Genomic DNA, 18,883 nt, shown 5'->3' with positions numbered 1-18,883 from the left:
CCCCCTTTCTCCTTTTGTTCCCCTCTCAGCCTCCCAGCCCCTTACCTGTCATACACAGAACCCAGGGGAAATTTCAAAATCCCTTAAAAATTTTTTTTCTTTATTGATTTTAGAGATAGAAGAAGGGAGAGGGAGAGAGAGATAGAAACATCGATGAGAGAGAACATCGACTGGCTGCCTCCTGCATGCCCCCCACTGGGGATCAGGCCCACAACCCGGGCACGTGCCCTGACCAGGAATCAAACTGGCGACCTCTTGGTGCGTGGGTCAATGCTCAACCACAGAGCAATGCCGGCCAGGCCAAAATGCCTTTTAAAAGGGCCATAGCTGAGGTATAGAGTAAGGAGGTCCCGTCTGAATTCAGCCAAACCTACAGCGGAATTCCATCCTGACCACTTACTAGTTAGGGGCCTCGGGGTGGTCCCTTGCCCTCTCTGGAACCTCAGTTTTCCCTTCTGTAAAGAGGGGGTGCTCCTAACTACCCCGGTGTTGCTGAAGGGTGACGTGCGCCGGGTGAGGGCCTGGCATTAGAGGGATCCAGGAAACGTCACAAAAGAAAGAACTCTATGGAAATGGACACAGGACAGGCTCCCAACACATATTTGCTGATTAAATGAGGTGGAATGAAAATGGAATAACAGATCCCAACGTCTGTGCCTTTCTCTTCCTTCCTGAAAGCCCATGGGAATTAGAGGCTCAGGCTGGGGTGAGAGAAGAGCAGGGTGAGACACAGCCTATTCTCGGGGCACGGAGAGCTGAGAGCATTCTTCATGACGTCAGCTCCCGTGTGCAGAATGCATTACACTCTCAGGCTCTCGCTGACATTGAGGCTTGTCGGGGGAGGAGGCTCGGAACTGAGTCCCTAAAGACACACTCTCGGCTCCAGTCTGCTCTCTGCCTCTTGTTAGGCAGGCCCACGTCCGCTCCAAGCCTCGGTTTTTCGGTCTGTACAGTGAGGGTCCGAATACCCACTCTCAGAGCTGGGGGAGGGTTAATGAGGTCACCCAGGCCGGAAGCTTGGACCTGGGCCTGGCGTGCAGGAGGCCCTCTGCAAATGGTAGCCATCGGTATTACTGTCTGAGGCCGTCATCATAGCAGTTAGCTATTACTCTGGGATAACTACCCCCAATTCAGGGGTCGCAAACAAACACCACTTGTTTAGTTCACAATTCTGCGTGTCAACAACGTAGGCTGGGCTCAGCTGGAGATTCTCTGCCCCCCGCCCCCCAGCCCCCCCACTTTACATCTGTGTGTGGCTGCAGGTGGGCTGGCTGCTGGCTGGGTGACGGGTGACTGGGCCACTTGTCTCTGATCCTCCAGCAGACTAACCTGGGCTTCTGCACGTGACAGAGGCAGGGTTTGGGGGGGGGGGGGCTTGGGCTCAGAACTGGCCCAGTGTCCCCTCCCCCACATCCTTTTGGCCACAGCAGCGAGTCCCAAGGCCAAGATCCAGGGCGGAGCTGGCTGCAGTCACCTGGCCGAGGGCGTGGTTCCTGGAAGAGGGACAGGGTGACCATTTCTGCAAACAACTGAGCACAGTGCAGCTAATTAAGGGACACCTGGGGCAGGAACCCAGGCTCCTGGGCGCCCTGCAGCGACCCCTACCAGCTGCCTGCGGCGCCAGCAGCAAACCCGGTCCCTCTCCCGGGCACCTTCGGTGCTCCGGTCCCCACCCCGAGCACAGCCAGGTTGCCACCTTCAAATCCCTTTCCCCTTAGAAGAGGGAGACCAGGCTCCCCCAGAGCCAGCCACGGGCGCCCCACATGTGGAGTCCTGGGCCCCTGGTGACCCACACTCCCATGGAGGTCCTGCCCCCGTCGGTCCTCAGAGGACACCTCCCCACAGGGCAGTCCCTGCTGCCCACTACATGGCTCACGAAACATCCGCCGAAGCGGCTCAGACCATCGCAGGGGGCACAGCGCCGTCCTCGCCTCCAGGGGGAGGTTTCTGCCCCTGTGAATCGTCACGAGGCAGGTCCGTTCCTCCGGGCTGAGGCGCCTGCTTCTCAGTTCTACTCACATTCTGGTTGGTTCCTGCGCGTCCTCCCTGGGCAGCCAGCCTCCTGGTGCACCGGCAGGCAAAGTCCCCGGGTCCCAGGCAATGAGGACACCAGGTGACAAAAGCCAGTCTGGGACAGGCTTCTTCCCTCCCCTGTGCACTTACTGTGGGGAGAGTCAGGGTCTCGATCATCGGACCAGACACGGTGCATTTTCCAGTTTATGTTTGGGTTTATCCCTCGTGTCACCCTCTCTAGACTGTAAGCTCCACAATGCAAAGGGCCTTATTGACCTCCGTGAGCCCCAAATTCCTTCCACAGAGCCTGGCACATCGTGGGCACCCTGTCGTTATAGCACGGATGGACGGACGAAACCTCAGATTTAGTTGGGTTGAGGCTCCTCAGAAAGGGCCCACCTCCTCAACTCCTGTTCAGGACCATGGGTCTTTATCCCAGTGGATCTTGAGGCCCCGAGGAAAGGGCACTGGACGCAGAGCCACGGGCCCTGGGGACAATCCCAGCTTCTCCACTTTCCATGTGGCCATGGGCACGTGGCGGACATGCGTGGTCACACTGATTGTCACTGCTAGCTCCAGGGAGCACTTATTTAGACTACAATGTGAATGACTCCTCCAGGCCTGTGGCAAGCAACTTCACTTTTCCGTCTTGGTTTCTACAACCAGATGAGACGAGAGGGGCCCTTGTTTCTACTTTGCTGGTGGGTGAGGGTTAAAGGTTATCACTGAAGAAATGGGGGCTGCCGTGAGGGTGATGGTGATGAGGACGGGGGAGGGGGCTGTGCCAGGCAGAAGCACCCACCTGTGCCTGCTGGCTCCCCGCCCTCTCCTCTGGCTGCCCTGCCTTCCGCTCTGCAGGCCGCCGAGTCAGCCTCACCCTGCAGAGCTGGCCCAGCTCTTAGCCCAGCTCCTCCAGCTGGGGTCCTGTTGGCAGCACGGGTCTCTCTCCCTCCTCCGCCGTGTGCGTTCTCTCGGGTTCTCTGGGGAAGGCCTCCCTCCTTCCGTCCTTCCAGACCCAGGACAGCACACCTCCTGGCCCATGGGCCCCGAGTCTTCCATGAGCGAGGACCAGGAGGATTGGCTGCTGGGAGTACAGAGTCGATGTCACCCTGGACGCCCCAAGCTGGGCTCACCCAGGTGTGTGACGCCGGGGCAAAGGCTAGACCCCTTCACTACTGTCAGCTGCCACCAGGTCCCCTTCCCCGCACCCCACAGTTTCCCAGGAGGCTGCTCCCAGCTTCTATCCTCCCCACGCCCCTCTGGCCCCTCTGCACTTCCAGCTGTTCCTGCCACCCCCATCCCACTGCGCTCCCACATCCTGCAGGAAGCCCATTTCTGTCCCCAGAGGATGCTGCTTGAAGCATCTGAGGTAAGGTGAGGGGGTGGGGTGAGGGGCTTGGCTCTGGGCCTGACACGCCCTGGCCCAGAGGGCAGGTGCTGGGGAAATGATTCAGCTGGGGCGGAGGATGGGCTCTCACACGTGGATGTCCTCTGGTGACCCTCCTACCTGCTGCACCTTCCCCAGAAGGCAGGGGATCCGCTGCAGGGGGCAGGGGGCTGGGCACCGATTCCTTCCTGCTCAGTCCCAGCCTCTGGACCCGCCAGCAGGTCCTGCCCCGGAGGCACCCCAGTTCCCAGCCCGCCCATTCCTGTCCAGGGAGGGATGGGGTTCCCGATGAGTCAGAGCAGCAGTCCTGGGGACAGGCCGCACTGGGAAGCAGCCCGGTCAGCACATCACTGTGCCGCGGTGAATGTCCACAGTAACCCTGGAGTCACAGCCCCATTGCACGGATGAGAGTGAGAGAGGCTGGTCGCCCTGCCGCCGCTGTTTCCCTGACTTCAGCTGGGAAGGGTTTGCCAGGGGAACGGTAGCTTGTGCAGTGCGGCCGGGGGAGGGGCTGAGTGATGAGCGCTTCCTCCTCCATCCTGTTTGTTCCACTCAGTGTTCATTATTCTGCTTCCTTCCACAGGATGCCAGAGGCCTTGGATGGGCCCCAGGGGTCCCACAGCAGCGCTCGGCAGGGACGGTGTTGTCAGGAGTTGGCGGCTGTGAGCATGCGTGTGCCGTGTGTACACATAGTGTTGCAGAGGTACATACAGGTAAGTGTGTAAGACACCCTGCAGTCGCCAGAGCAGGTGCCATTCAGTCGGCGTCACACTGCTCGAGAGCCTGGACCACTACATGGCACAGCATAGCCAGGGTCCACGGAGTATTCACGGAATGAACGAATGAACGAACGAATGAATGAATGAACGAATGAACGAACAAACGAACGAATGAACGAACAAATGAATGAACGAATGAACGAATGAACGAACAAATGAACGAACGAACGAACGAACAAAATGAATGAACGAATGAATGAACGAACGAATGAACGAACGAACGAACCCTGACCCACAGGTTCCAAAGGCCCCGGGGGTAGCCAGGCATTTGCCCCGAGGCAGCTTGGTACTTAGTTCTCTGTCCCTCTTCAGGGGAAGGAGGTGGTGGTAGTCCTGGCCGGGGAGAGGCCCCGGGGGCAGAACACTCCAGGGTCATGAGTGGCCCCCGTTCACCCTGCTGCTCCTCAGACGGGGGACTTGTTCACCCGGAAGACCCCAGGCAGAAGCTGGAGGGGGCTCTGCTAGGAACAGGGGGGCTGAGCCTGGTGGCCGGGGTGCTTTAGGCTGGCAGCCGTTGGCCTTTCCCACCCCCCGCTGGCCCCCCACTGGCCACTGCAGCTCGTCTGAGCGGAGAAAAGCGGGGGCCCCTCACACCTGCAAGTGGACGGAGCTCTCAGGAGGCCCAGGCACGTGCGCGCGCTGGGCTGACATTCAGTGCTCCTCACACAGCTATGCCAGTTACTAGAATACTGAAGTATTTCTTTACCGACTGGCTGCCAGCTCCCCCAGGCCAGCCCGAGGGGCCTGCTCTTCCTGCACGTCCACACAGAAGCCCCCAGTGCAGCTCAAGTCTGACCTTCATTCCCATCAGTCAGTGCCCATGCCAGACGGCGCCCCTCCTCGTCCAGCTTCCCGGGCACTTCCTGGGCACTGACGTTGGCTCCCCAAAGGGCCAGAGACCAAGCTGGAGCCCCCTCTGCTTCCTGCCTGGCCCCAGGGAGCCGTGGGTGGGATGGCCTGGGTTCCCTTCCTCCTGCCTCTGGTTCAGCAGCCAGACCACCACGGGGCTCATGAGCCCTGAACAGCGTGTTCCTGGGTCTGGACACTGTGGGAGAGAGAGCAGCCTGGGGGTGGCCTCCACCCCACAGAAGGCCCAGGAGCAGCTCGGCCGACCCAGGGGCTCAGCGAGAGGGGCAGGAATAGAAGCCCCAGGCGGGCTCCCGACGGATGCCCAGCCCTAGGGCCAGTTCAGGAATCAGAGGCTGCCCTGTGTTCCCGCCATATGAAACTTGAGGCTGAAGCGGGGTCCCCCCAGGAGGGGGGAGTAAGGGGCCCGCAGGTCAGTGCTTGGTGACCAGATTTCACAAAAGTCAGGGCCATGGTCTAACAGCACAGCACAGATCTAGGGGTGTCCCCGGACCCTTGGGGCAGCGGGAGGCGTGAGGATCTGTGGAGTCAGGTCCCTGCGGTTCCAGCCGGACCCGCCAGAGGGCTCGGCTTGGGGCTCAGCCCATTTGTTTTCCTGTCTTGTCCGAAGTATTTTGCAAACATGGCTTTGAGCCCACCTCCACTCTGCATAGCCCAGGGCCACACAGGAGACAGAGGTGGCGCTAGATCCCAGCCCAGGCCCCCTGGCTCCAAACGGCATGGCCATCCTGAGACGCCCCCCCCCCCCAGGGTGAAGCTGGGGGAACCCCGCCATGATGACATGGCCTGCCTGTGAGGACAGACCACGGAGAACCTTTGATACTCCTCCCCTCCGCCCCCACGGAGGGGACTGCAGTTGATAGCTCTCAGCTGGTCCCATGCAAGCTGGAGGTCAGCAGGTGGCTAGGACAGGGTAGCCTCGAGTCTCCCTCACCTGTCACCTTCCCAAGATGCCTAAGCCCAGAGCCCTGAACCCTGGGCCCTGACTCACTCAGACTTCATGCTCCACGTTGGCCCGCTAACATCTGCTGCTGCTCTTTGGGGAGGGGCTGTCAGCTCCCCAGGCCACCCCAGCACCCCATTCTTCCCACCACCCAGGCCTAGGGGAGTAGGGAGAAGAGACATGCGGGGGGGAGCCCTGTTTCTCTGTGCTTATCTAATTGGTGACCCCACCCTGGGATCATCCCCATGCCAGGGCCCTGATGGAACCCTGAGAGATGGCCCGGGCAGAACCCCGTCTCTGGATCACCAAGTCCCGCTCATGCCTACTCCTCCCCAGGTGTCGTGTTGGGGTCTCCCACCCATAAGTGTCACTAGAGGGCATTTAGGCTCCGCCGTCTGGCAGCCTAACTCCTGCCACCTGCCCCATAGGGCCCTGTGCTCCCCAGCCCCGCACCCTCCGTGCGACTCCCACGCTCTCCACTGCCACGGTCTCAGACAGACACTGGAGGATGTCCGCTAAGCTGGGGGCACTATGAGGTGGCCGAGCCGAGGGAGACAGTTGCTCAGTCTGGTTCGGGGTTCCCGGGGGCCAGGCACCTGGCTGAGGGCTCTACAATCTCCATGTCACCTGAGCCTCACACCACCTGTCAACAGCCCAGGTTCGGATGAGGAAAGGGACTCCTCGAGGTGAAGGGGTTTGCCGGGGTCCACCTGGGTAGAAAGCACCCGAGCCTCCGCCGGAACCAGGTTGGACCTCCCCGTGAGTGGAGCCCTTCTCGGGGCACAGGGGCTGGGCAGCTGCTCCCCTGCCAAGGTCTGGCCATGTGGAACTGCCACCCATGCACAGAGGGACCCCTGAGCTAAACCAGACTCCCCACCCCACACAGCTCCAGGTCCAGCCCCCGATTTCCCCGTCCGCAGTCAGATGGCTCCCAGCTCCTCTTACCAACGGCAGCATGCTGAGGAAGTTATTTAACCTCTTGTTCTTCATTGTTCTGTCTGTAAAGTAGGGATAACGACGAGCATGCACCTCGGAGGACTGCAGAGAGCCAATCAGTTCACAAATGTCAGTGGGACTTGTACAGAGCAAGCGCGACCTAAGCAGCCCTGTCTGTGAAATCGCTGCATTCACTGGGTCTTCCCGGTTCCCCCTTGGCAGAGGCCCAGCCTCTGTCCTCACTCCAATAACCAACACGGTCAGACGCACAGTAGGCTCTTTTATGTTTTTTGTTTCAGTCAAGAAGGGCTATCAAAGTTTGTGTGTTCGAGGGCAGTCTTGAATTCCAGATTCCAGCCAGCCACATTCTTCCTAGCAGCTAGGCAAGAGGAAACCTTGGGGAATGAGAGCTATATCACTGGCCGTGGTTTCTTTTATCGCTGTGACCACTGGGAAGCTCAGAGGCAAAATTATATATATGGGCAAAAGTAGGTTTACAGTAGTGAGTACACAAAAGTTTATTCTTCTATTATTAATTTACTAATGATTGCATTATCATACAAACAACTGTCCACTCTTGCAGAGTTGAACTAAACAACTAGAGCGCAAGGGTGGCAGCTGCTGCCACTTTGCACGCCGGCTGATCGAGTGGGTGCTGAGCGGAGAAGGGTTCTGAGGTGGCAGGGAGTGCTAGCAGCCGTAAGAACGGCCTGGGGGCACCTGGGCGCAGGTGAGAACCACCATCAATTCCATCAGTTCGTGATGTCTGCAGCGAGCAGGGCACGGAGAGCCTACTGCGCACACAGCATGCATTTGCCATCACCAGGTCGGGCAACTCAGCCGTGTTTATTCACCCAAGTCCACGCGTCCTCATACCTTTATGTTTCCTCTGTCATATTTTACATGTCCTGGTATGTGCTTCCTTTGCGGAGTGAGGCAGGTGATAAAGTGAGCTGGGGGCCTCACCAGGAGCCTTCGGCCCTCTTTGCAACACAAGAGGCTCCTCGATTGTGGCGGAGAACAGACAGGTGGAGCTTAAGCTCCCTCAGCCCCCCCCACCCCCCCCCCCCCGCCACCCCGTGTTGTGCCTGGCGCCTCCCACAGGCCTGGATTTCAGCCACAGACAGCTTCTTGCAAGAAATTAATCAGATCAAGAGTTAGGCTGTCACTAAGGTGTGCCCCTACATCCTCAGTGAGGACCAGGCTGTTGGGCCTGGGCCCCCAATTCCATCTCTCTTTGGGGTACATCTGTGGCTACATCTAATCAGGGCCTGAGAATCTAAAGTAATGCGATTTAGCTAACCCTGGGCGGCCACCTAAAAAAAAAGGTAACACGATTTAGTAACCACTGCAGAGCTCTAACAATGCAGATTCCTTACCCTCAGCTCAGAACGGCTGCATCTGAATCCCTGAGCCCCGGAATCTGCATTTTCCACCAGAGTGCCCCAGGCAGGAGAGCCCACAGGCCTGGGGCTGGTGAGGCACCTGGAGCAATTGAACAACTCAGGGCTCGCAGGCTGGGGCAGCAGCGCCACCTGGCGGCCTCTTCTGGAATAGCTCCCATCCACCACCCTTCCTGCCTTACTGTAGGGTGGCAAGTTCCCCCCACCCCACCCCTTCCTCCTCCTCCAGGGCCCCAAGAAGTCAGAAAGGAAGAGATGGTGGGGCAAGTGCCTCCTACTCCCACCTTCCACACCCATCCCAGCCGAGAGGGACTTGCCGCGTGCTCTGCCTTAAACAGCTGAAGAGGCCGAGCACCTCCTCCGGCTTGCAGGGCTGGGAGGGGAGGGCTGGGCTCGCCCTCTGTGTACAAGAGCTTCCTGCAAAGACGCACATGGCCTCTTTAAGGCTCCTGAATCCTGCACATCTTACTCCACTGCATTTCTTTAACATGAAAATGTTTCCTTCCTTTGTCGAAAACAGATGCTCTAGAAAGAGGCCAGGCTTTTCCTGCGGCTTCACTGACCCCTCCCTCACCAGCCCACTCCGTGTATCTTCTGGGGGCACCTGCACCCTGGTCTCAGAGGCAGGAACCTAGAGGTACAATCTGCACCTGTTTCAATACACAAATCCAACCCCAGCCACGTCGCAGCCAGGCAGACGGACCGGAGCCGGGTCACACTCCTCAGGCACCGAGCTGCAGAGTGGGCCAGAGATGCCAAAAAAGGGCCCCTGTCCTGGGGACAGCAGCGAGGTGCCTACCACACTCCCACTCACACCCTCTGTCGCCCCTGTCCTCCCGTGGCCCGGGACGCAGCATCCCCAAGTCAGGCTCAAATCTTACAAATCCTCTTTAATAGGCAGTCTTCAAATCTCGAATATGCTTCACAGAACTGTGCATGAGCCCCTGCTCACCCCTACCAAGCACAGCCTCCCACCCACTCCCCGGGAGACAGAGGCCCTGGGGAAGGCAGGGCCAGCTCTGTGCTGCACACCAAGATGCCCCCCCCTCCCCCCCCCGCTCCCTAAGCAGCCCAGGGTCAGGCCAGACCCTCCGGCCTAGTCACCCAGGCCTTGCTCCTCCGACCTGGCCCAGGCAGAGCTGAGCTGCCTGAGTGGGGCCGGGTCGGGCCTGGGGAAGGGGCGCCGCCCCAACATCAAGCAAAGCCCACCCTTCCCCACAGCCTTTAATGAAAAGGTGAAAGCCAAAGACAGCATCATAGTGGAAGAAATGCTGACCCACGCAGTGGGCAGTCCCCTGACAGCCCGAGTGCCTTGTCTGCACCCCCCAACTTTTAATACACTTTCCCCCATACAGTATATACAGCCCAGAGGCCGGTGGAAACCCAGTCCACCTGTGCAGACGCTGCAGGTGTGCTCTCTGACTGCTCAGAGAACCCTGGTGGGCGGTGAGCAGAGGAGTCGGAACAGCCGGGCTCGAGGCCGCAGGCAGAAAGGCAGGGAGAGCGGTCCAGGCCCCGGACAGCCCCTCACGTCCAGCCGCACAGCACAGACGAGGGGCCTCGGCCGTGAGGTGGGAGGGGCCTGGAGGAGGCAGCCAGGGAGACCCCCAGCAGCCCTGAGGGTGGGGACAGCAGCTGCCTCAGTACTTGGGGACCTTGCTGTAGTCCTCGGAATGGACCTGCCGGCACAAGCAGATGGACAGGAGCATCCCCAGGAGCTGTGAGGGAGAGGCGAGAGTCAGGGAGGCAGGGGCCCAGCCCTCGGGGCCCAGGGCGTGCCCTGCTGCCAGGTCACACACAGGGTGAAGACCCTCCCGGCCACAGCCCCACGGCCAGCCTGCGGGAGGGACAGTGCTCAGGCCAGGCTGGCCACAGGGCCTCTAGGAGCTGAAGGGCCTCAGCCTCCCCCAGGGCATCAGAGCAGGGACAACCCAGAGGACAGAGCAGGGGGAGGGTGGGGGAGGGGACCCAGACCTCGATGACGGCGACGCCCCCACACACGCCCAGGATGACGCCCAGGTTGTCCTGCAGCCACGCCTGCACCTTCTCCATGCAGCCCTGCAGGGGGAGCACACGAGTCAGCCCGCAGCCGCCTCGCGGGGCACGCAGCCCAGCGGCGGCTGTGTGTCCCCGGAACAGGTTTATCAATAAACATGTACGGAAGGTACAAATGACAGGAACAAATGGGTCAGAGGCAGGTACAACTAAGTGCAGGAAGGAAGAACAGAGAACTGAAACCCGTGGTGACCCCGAGCCCAGTCCCTGACCCCACAGCCCTCCACGTACCGTCTGATACACGGGCCAGTCCTCAGGGCTGTTGCCACTCTGGGTCTTGTTGCTGCCGGTGTCCTCGCAGAAGCCCTTCTTCACGAGGGGGCTGCGCACCTGCCCCCTGTCCTCGCAGGAGCAGGGGTAGGTGGTGGTGGTCCGATTCATGAGCTCAGCGTTTTCTGTCCAGTTGTAGAAGCTGACCCAGCCACAGCAGTTGCCCTGGGCGAAGAGGGGACAGGCTGCTCATGCCCACTGCCCCGCAGGCAGGTGCCCTCCTGGCAGAGGTGGGGGCTCCCCGAAAAGAGGCTCAGATGCGCCACCCCCAGGCCTCCCAGGTCCCGGCCTCAGCACCGGGGCTCAGGTATAGCTTTCACGTTGGCTTCTGTGAGCCACAAGGGTGCTAAAGGGGCTTTCCGGAGACACACCGTCCACTGCGCACCACTGGACGGGGAGGCTAATGCCTGGGGGAACCCCAGCACACACAGAGCAGAACAGGACGAGGTTCAAGCTGGAAGGCAGAGCACAGTGTGGGGACAAGCAGGAGGCCAGATGACGTTTGGGTAAGAGCATGGGATCTGCAGTCAGGCTACTGGGTTCAAATCCCGGCTCTGCCACCTACCAGCTGTTCAACTTTGGTCAAAACACTGACCTTGGTTACCTCATCTGCAAAATGGGGTGACAAGGTTTCTAACTCTCAGGGCTGTTAGGACCGGAAGGGATGAGGCAGGCGGGTCTGGAGAGCACAGTGATTGCTCAGGAAAGACCAGCTCGTCCAGCCAGTGTGGCTCAGTGTTTGAGTGTTGACCCATGCACCAAGAGGTCGCCGGTTCGATTTCCGGTCAAGACACATGCCCAGGTTGTGGGCCCGATCTCCAGTGGGGGGCATGCAGGAGGCGGCCAATTGATGTTCTCTCTCATCGATATGTCCATGCCTCTCCCTCTGACATCAGTAAGGAGAGGCGGCTCCACTCCCCGGTGTTGAGAGCTACGTTGCCCCTGAGCTCCCCAGTCACCGAAGAGAGAAGGAGACACGGTGTACTCTGCCTTCCAGAGAACATGCTCTGGTTTCAGAGGGGAAGAAAGCCTTTTGGGGCTCAGGTGCTGAAAGGGGCCTCCTGGGGCTCACGAAGGGGACCCCGAGAGGCTTCGGATCACACCTCAGCTTGAGTACCCGACAGGACTGGGGTCTCGGGCTGAGCCTGTGCCGGGAGGGCGGGGCAGAGTGGGCAGGGCTCCTTCGGACTCCTGGCCCTGCCCTGCGTGTGGCGAGCGGTGCCCTCTGCAGAGCTGCTGTCCTCAGCTGGACAATGGGTGGCAGTCACCACCATGCGGGGCCCCTGGGAGGGTTCATGAGCTGCTGCGTGCCACCATGCCCAGCACACAGTTAGTTTCCCACCTGCTTCCTTCCTATCTGTGATGAGTCCCTGACAAGCAGCCTAGTGGCCAGCAGGGGGCATGCCAAGCATGCTTGGGCATTCTCGGGCTCCAGGTTGTATTGTTTTTCTTTATTGATTTTAGAGAGAGCGGAAGGGAGAGGGAGAGAGAGATTGAAACATCGATGAGAGAGAACACCGACTGGCCATCTCCTGCATGCCCCCCACTGGGGACTGGACCCACAACCTGGGCATGTGCCCTGACTGGGAATCAAACCGGTGACCTCTTGGTGCATGGGCTGACGCTCAACCAGGGAGCCACACCGGCCAGGCCCAGGTTGTATCTGTTACGTTGCAGTTGCCTGGCTGCCTCCTCTCGGGCAGAAAGGTTGGCACTCGGAGGGGCACCCACAGGTCCTCCCACACCCAAGAAAAATGAGGCAACTTTCCCTGGCCCTTCTACTGCACCCGCAGAGCCTGCTCCCCAGGGCCTCCTGCCCTGCCTCGGGCCAGGTCTGTCCCCAGCCACCACCCACCGTGTCTCGGTGGGTGTTCATGGTGAATAAACATCACCACATGGTACGTGCTGCCTGAGCGCCCTGGGCTTGGACAGTTCATCCCACACGAGTCTGGGTCAATAGCCCGTTTTACAGCTGAGGAAACAGGCTCAGAGACGGTCTGGCCAGGAAGTGGCAGTTAGTATCCAGCCCTCAGGAGCCTGCCTTACAGTCTGCGTCCTTAACCACCACCCAAGCAGCGTCTGACAGACATCAGAATCATCTAGAGGCCTTCCCAGCTGCAGGGATCCCCCAACCAACTGCCTCCCACGGCGGGACGCTCCTCATCACCCAAGGGACCCACTCCCCCGTCCAGGCTCCTTGCAAGGTGGCATCTGTTCATCCTGGGACATCGACTCCCTCTAATCTTAGCAAAGTGTCTCAGGAATCATGGGATGAAAACATCTCCCCGTGTGCACCAGCCTCCAGCTGACATGGGTCCTCCTACCTGACCTCACCTGTCCTCACCAAAATCTGTGCGGCTCACAGGCCAGAAAACATCACCCTCCCCTTCTCACCGCTCAGAAGAGGGAGGTGCCCTGTCTCCCGGACAAAGTCCTCTCCAGCCTCCACTCCCCTGCGTCAGCCCGCGCCACCGGTCCGCGTGCTGGTCGGACCCAGTGTCCACGGGAGGGGCGGGGGCTGCAGCCAGCAGAGAGGGTCCTGGCCAAGGGCGCACAGATTCTGGGACCACGAAAGAGGGCGCAGCCAGGACCTGATCAGTGCTGGCGATGTGTGTGTGAGGGCTGGTTCACCACCAAGGCAGGCTGGGGACCCAGTCAGATGTCAGTCAGTCAGTCAGCATGTCAGCCTGTCTGTCACACAGCCATCCATTGTCAGCCGGCCGGGGGTCCCCGGCTGTCCCACTGTGCGGTGGTGTAGCGCACACTCGGCTTGGCGAGTCGTATGTACTGCTGACATGCCAGCTGGACCGATGAACACACCACCCTGTCACCCCCGGAGGGCCATGGCTCCCCCTAGAGGTACCCTCCACTCAGACTTGGCACCCCGTTTCTTAACCTCCAACACTCGCCAACCTGGCTGGACATGAGGGCAGAGAGTGGGCCCCGCTCTCCGGCCACAGGTGGAGAGCGCTGTGAGCCACGGGACAGCCCCCAAGACCCGGGCCCCGAGCAAGGAGCTGTGGTGGTGGCCGAGGTGCCAGGTGGGGGACTGCTCGGGACCCCCACCTCCCCCATCAGATACACACGGTGTGTCGGGCGCACAGGCACACGGAGACCAGACCCGCGCACAGAGCAGGCAGGAGCCGCAGCGCCCGGCCCAGCCACTCACCTGCGCCTGCACGTAGTCCCAGCCCTGCTGCAGGCTGTCCTCCTGACCATCCTTGTAGTCCCGGATGAGCTTGCTGACGATGCTGCCCATCTCCTGCTTCACCTGCAGAGGACAGCGAGGACCAGGTCAGACCCCGGAAGCCCGTGCCCGCCTCCGGTCACGCCTCTGGTCGCGGCTGGAACTGCCCCTCCCTGCCCTAGGCCTGAGCCCGGGGACAAGCTCACGGTGGGAAGCGTTTCCCTGCCCGCTCCCACCACCCCCTGGCACTTCCTGTGGGTCACCGCACTAGCCCAGGGCAGTCAGGACCAGCTCCCGCCTAGTCTAGTCGGCACGCAGCAGCCGTGTGATGCTTTAAATGGGAATCTTTCCATGTCACTGCTGAAAACCTTCCCGTCGCTTCCTGCTGCTTTTAGGAGAAACATCAACATCCTCAGTGGCCCACAGGGCCGTGTCATCTGTCCCCCGCTCTTCCCAGCCTTTCTTCCTTCTGTTCTTGCCTCCTCTGCTTCCATTACACAGGTCTCCGCGCCGTCTTAGTGCCAGGTCACTCCTGCCTCAGGGCCTTTGCACTCACATTCCCTCTGCCTACCGCCTCTTCCCCCAGGCACAGCAAGACTCCCTTCTTCACTTCCTTCAGGCTCTGCTCAAGCGTCACCTCCTCAGAAAGGCCTTCCTGGACCACCCTGCAGAGTAGCATCCCTTCCCCATCCCCTGCCCGCCCCCTCCCATGCCCTCCTCATCCTGCAAGGAATATCCTGTACGTTCTTCATAGCGTTGCCATTACGTGTGCATTTGTTTCCAGGATTTATCACCCCACCCCGCCCGCCCCGCAGGACGTCAGCTCCGTGGGAGCAGGGACTGTCTGGTGAGCCGGGAGCCGGCAGGGTAGGTGTGTGGTGTCCACAATAAGGAACATGTGCATAACCCCACTGCCTGCCACGCCCCCTCCCCGTCAGCCCCGGTGCCTGCACCTGGGCCCCCAGACCCCCATCCCGACAGTGCTGGTCACCACCACGCTCAGGAATTCAGAGGCCCGTGCAGAGGAGATGCACACCCACTTTCATGACCCCCCAGGGAAAACACTGATTTACAAACAGCAGCCGTAGGGGATGGGATCCCAAGGGTTCAGCCCCAGAGGCCTTCACGGGGCCCCGAGTGGAGGATCTCACTACGAGCTTTCCAGGAACAATCAGCTGCAGAAACCAGCCCAGATTGCTGAGGACGGGGCTTCACTCAGCAGCTAGAACGGCCCCGGGTAGGAGGGGCCCCAGGCCAGCCCCCGCCTGGCCCCTCCTGGCCTCCCCCGGACCCGGACCCCTGCACGCCTGCCCCTCGGTTCCTGAGAAAAGGGGACCAGGGAGAGGGGACAGGTGTTTCCAGGCTGGGCACGGCCCCCTGCACGCCTGCCCCTCGGTTCCTGAGAAAAGGGGACCAGGGAGAGGGGACAGGTGTTTCCAGGCAGGGGCTTTCAGAGCCTGGCTCTGAACCCTGTGCGTGGGCCTCCGCCAGCTCCCCACAGGCAGGCCCATGGCCCATGCTGTGTTCAAAGAAACCACATCCTCCGGATGGACCTGAGGCCCTGGCTCCGGCCCACCCGGCACGAACCTGGGCAAAGCAGCCGAGTTCCCTCTGCCCCTCTTCCTCTCGACAAAGCTCTTAGCAGGTGGCTTTGTTTGCTCCCGGAGGTCCCTACAGCTCACCTCCGAGGACCAGCGGCAAGGCCAGCGCCCACCCTGCTCGAACGCCTGTTCGCACCCTCGCTGAGCCGGGCACCTTCGTGCGTTCTCACCTAACCCTCGGGGCAGACCTACGGTCTGGGCACAGACCTGGCTCCCTCATCTCAGAGACGTGGAAAACGAGGCTCAGAGAGGTTCATCAACTTGCTCAAGGTCACGCAGCCAACAAGAAGGGCCGAGGTTTGATTCTGAACTCAGGCCTGATTCTAAAACCAGCATTTTAACCATGTGACTAGACCTTGAAGTAGGTCATGGCACTTTTTTTTTTTTTAATCCTCACCCGAGGATATATTTTTTTTTTTACATTTATCTTCAGACAGAGTGGGAGGGAGGGAGAGAGGGAGCGACACATGGATGTGAGAGAGACACATCGAGTGGCTGCCACCCACATGACCCCAACCGGAGCTGGGGACGAACTGCAACCGAGGTGCGTGCCCTTGGTTGGACTCGAACCCGGGACTCTTTGGTCCACACCGGCCAGGGCAGTCATAGCACTTTTACGAAGGCCCAGAGAAGTCCAGTGGTCTGCCCATGTCCCACCGCTGGGCTGTCCGCCCGCAGATCTTGTATCTTCCTGCCGACCAGCTCTGCTCCCCACCTCTACCCCAGGGAGCGGGTGATCTCTGAGGCGTGGAAAGAAGGGGGCTCCCCAGAGGCATTTGCTGGGAAAGTCACCTTCCCCACATCCTGTCCCCTGCCCCCCCAGCTGACCCGGGCTCTCTCCACACCTCCTGTGGTTGCCGCAGCGCACAGACTTCCCTGTTTCGGGCCCTCCTGAAATGAGAAGGTGGTGGAAACCGCGTGCTTTCCGCTGTGACCAGGTGGTTTCCATGGAAACGCCACATCATCCTCCAGCCCCAGATGGGACTGAGGCCGCAGCTGAGCCCAGGCTGCAGGGGCTGAGAGCTGAGAGCTGGAGTCTTGAGAGCCCCATGCCCATGAGGCTGTGTTGGGAGCCCAGGAGGGCGCCTGGCAACCAGGCTGCTCCCCGGCCGAGGAGGAGCAGGGAGGCAGAGTGAGGTGACACCGCCTCACGCCATCTGTGTAGGCTGCCTGCCCTGCTCCCATTCTCCCCTCTTGAAAGAAGTTCCTTTCCTTAGGGGCCAGCACCCCTCAGCCCTCCGTGTGCCCGGAAGCTCTGCCCCCACACGTCCCCACTGCTGTGGGACGGGTATGCGTCCCTGGTCGCACACAGAGGCTCTCTTTCTGCTGATCCGATGGGAGGAGGGCCGCCAGCCTGGGCTCCACTGGGGCAGCCGACAGAGGAGAGACAGCTAGCTGAGCTGCAGCCAGTGGCCGCTCCGTGGGTCACTGTCACAGGCGATCAAAGTCCTGCCCAGGAAGAGCTGCATTATGTCCAGCCCAGAGCAAGACGACAAGGCAGCACACGTGTTCACCACGATTAAGAAGTTCAAAGCAGCCCTGGCCGGTTTGGCTCAGTGGTTAGAGCGTAGGCCTGCGGTCCTGACAGACCCGGGTTCTGTTCCCGCTAAGGGCACGTACCTCGGTTGCAGTTTGTCCCCGGCCCTGGTTGGTCGTGCAGGTGGCAGCCACTCGATGTGTTCCTTTCACATCGATGTTTCTCTCTCTCTCTCTCTGTTCCTCTCCCCCACCCCCTGAACAAAAAATGGAAAAATGTCCTCGGGTGAGGATGAAAAAAAAAAAAAAAAAGAAGTTCAAAGCAGCAGCAGAGCATCAAACCAAGCACTGGACCCTTCCAAGTGCGGGGACTTGTGTAGCCACTCAGGTCACATGCCTAGGAAGCCAGCCCTGGTCCTGCCCAACGCCACCCTCCCGATTTCCCAGGAGAGAAACTGGAGGCCCACAGCCAGCAGGCAGCAGACATATGACCGAAACCTGTTATTTACCGCTCCAGAACCCCAAGATCCTAACTACAACAACCCTCACTGTCTCCACCGCCCCAGGACACCTCCCTGCCTCTCCCCACCATGCTGTGCTTTTACTCCGCCTGGTCGTGTGACCTTTCACAAAGCGGTTGAATTGGAAGAGAAGTCTGAGTCCAGTGTGGCATCTACATGTAAGAATCCTTCTATACCTTTCCAGGTTCTGATTAAATGCTCCCTTTGATGGGGGGCTCAGTACTTCACAAAATAGCACATTACAAGGTTGGGGGCCCCTTGATATGAGCGATTCATGGCAAGTTGAGCCCATGTGATTCCACCATTAGTGTTAGTTCTCATCCTCCCTTCTCCCCACAAGTCCCAGCTGGGGCCACACAGAACCGATCAGATCGCTCTCTCCCAGGACAAAGATGGCTCATAGTTGAGACCAGACCACGTCCCCCTTCACCCTCTCCCTTCCAGGGGAAGTTTCTTGGTTCCTTGGCCACCCCTTGAGATGGTGCTCGGACCTCTCCATGTTCTAATATGTCCATCTCCTTAGAAAGAGGTGCCCAGATGTAATGGAAATGGACCGCGATTTCTGTCTTCTCCGCGGGTCCCCATGGGCCATGTCGCCAAACCTCTGAGGCGTCATCCTGGCACCGACAGGAAACGAGACCCTTCGGCGAATGTGGAAGGGGTGGCATGTTCACTCCTAGTGACCACCTGAGTGTTTCCCGAAAGTCTGCTGCAATCCAAACAAGACACCCCAGAGTTCAGCAGGAGGCCACGTCCCCCCCAGTCACTTCGCAAGCTCCTGAGGGCAGGGTCTGTGCGGGGACCACCCACGCAGCCTGGCACCCAGCGGGTGTTACACATCTGTCCCGTTTTCTCCATGATCCCGTCCCAGAAGGCCAGCCCCGACACCTCCTCCTCCCCGTCCTGGCGCCTCCCAGCCTGCACCAGGAAGTGCTCATCAGCGAGCAGACACCTCACAGGCCGCATTGTCCTCAAGAAACCTGTTTTACCGCCTGTACCCTGGGGCGTGTGCACAGCGCCTGTTCCCGGCTTCTCCGGTGGGAGGGGAAGGAGGAAGGGTCACAGCTCTCCTGACCACCCTTCCTGGGGAGCACACGGCAGCTGGCTCACACACTCATCACCCCAGCCCCATCCCACCCGGCCATGCCAGCCCCTTCCCCTCCGAGCTCTCAGCCCCCAGGCCTTCTGCTGAGCCCCACACAACCCCGGAGCCTCGGCAGCCTCATCTGCGCAGACTTCTGGGCAGGTTGGAAGTGTGGACGGTGTGAGCGCAGCCAGCCCAGTGCCCAGCCTACCGCGGGAAGCAGTATCAGCTCACTTCCTTCCTCCTGCCCTCCCACACTCCCTGCCTGCAGAGAACAAGTCAGAATCCCACAGTCAGAGCTTGGAATGGCCCCAGAGGTCGCCTGAGGCTCAGAGAGGCTGGGTGACTTGTCCAAGGACAC

At 60.2% G+C, this 18,883-nt stretch overlaps 1 protein-coding gene across 3 annotated transcripts in view; it reads right to left on the bottom strand.

Moving 5' to 3' along the window:
* Positions 1-9,374: 9,374 nt before the first annotated feature.
* Positions 9,375-18,883, bottom strand: part of CD82 (CD82 molecule) — a 51,759-nt gene continuing 42,250 nt past the window's right edge. For all 3 annotated transcript variants that reach the window (XM_036257694.1, XM_036257695.1, XM_036257692.1), the window contains 4 exons: positions 13,823-13,924; positions 10,615-10,818; positions 10,303-10,386; positions 9,375-10,046 (listed from right to left, as the gene is read on the bottom strand). In XM_036257694.1, coding sequence (XP_036113587.1) covers positions 9,969-10,046; positions 10,303-10,386; positions 10,615-10,818; positions 13,823-13,924 — 468 coding nt within the window. In that variant the 3' untranslated portion in view covers positions 9,375-9,968. The remainder of the gene's footprint in view (positions 10,047-10,302; positions 10,387-10,614; positions 10,819-13,822; positions 13,925-18,883) is intronic.

This window comes from Molossus molossus, unplaced genomic scaffold, assembly GCF_014108415.1.
Source record: "Molossus molossus isolate mMolMol1 unplaced genomic scaffold, mMolMol1.p scaffold_m16_p_13, whole genome shotgun sequence".
In the NCBI taxonomy this organism is placed as follows: domain Eukaryota; kingdom Metazoa; phylum Chordata; class Mammalia; order Chiroptera; family Molossidae; genus Molossus; species Molossus molossus.
This window is presented reverse-complemented; position numbering and strand designations above follow the sequence as displayed.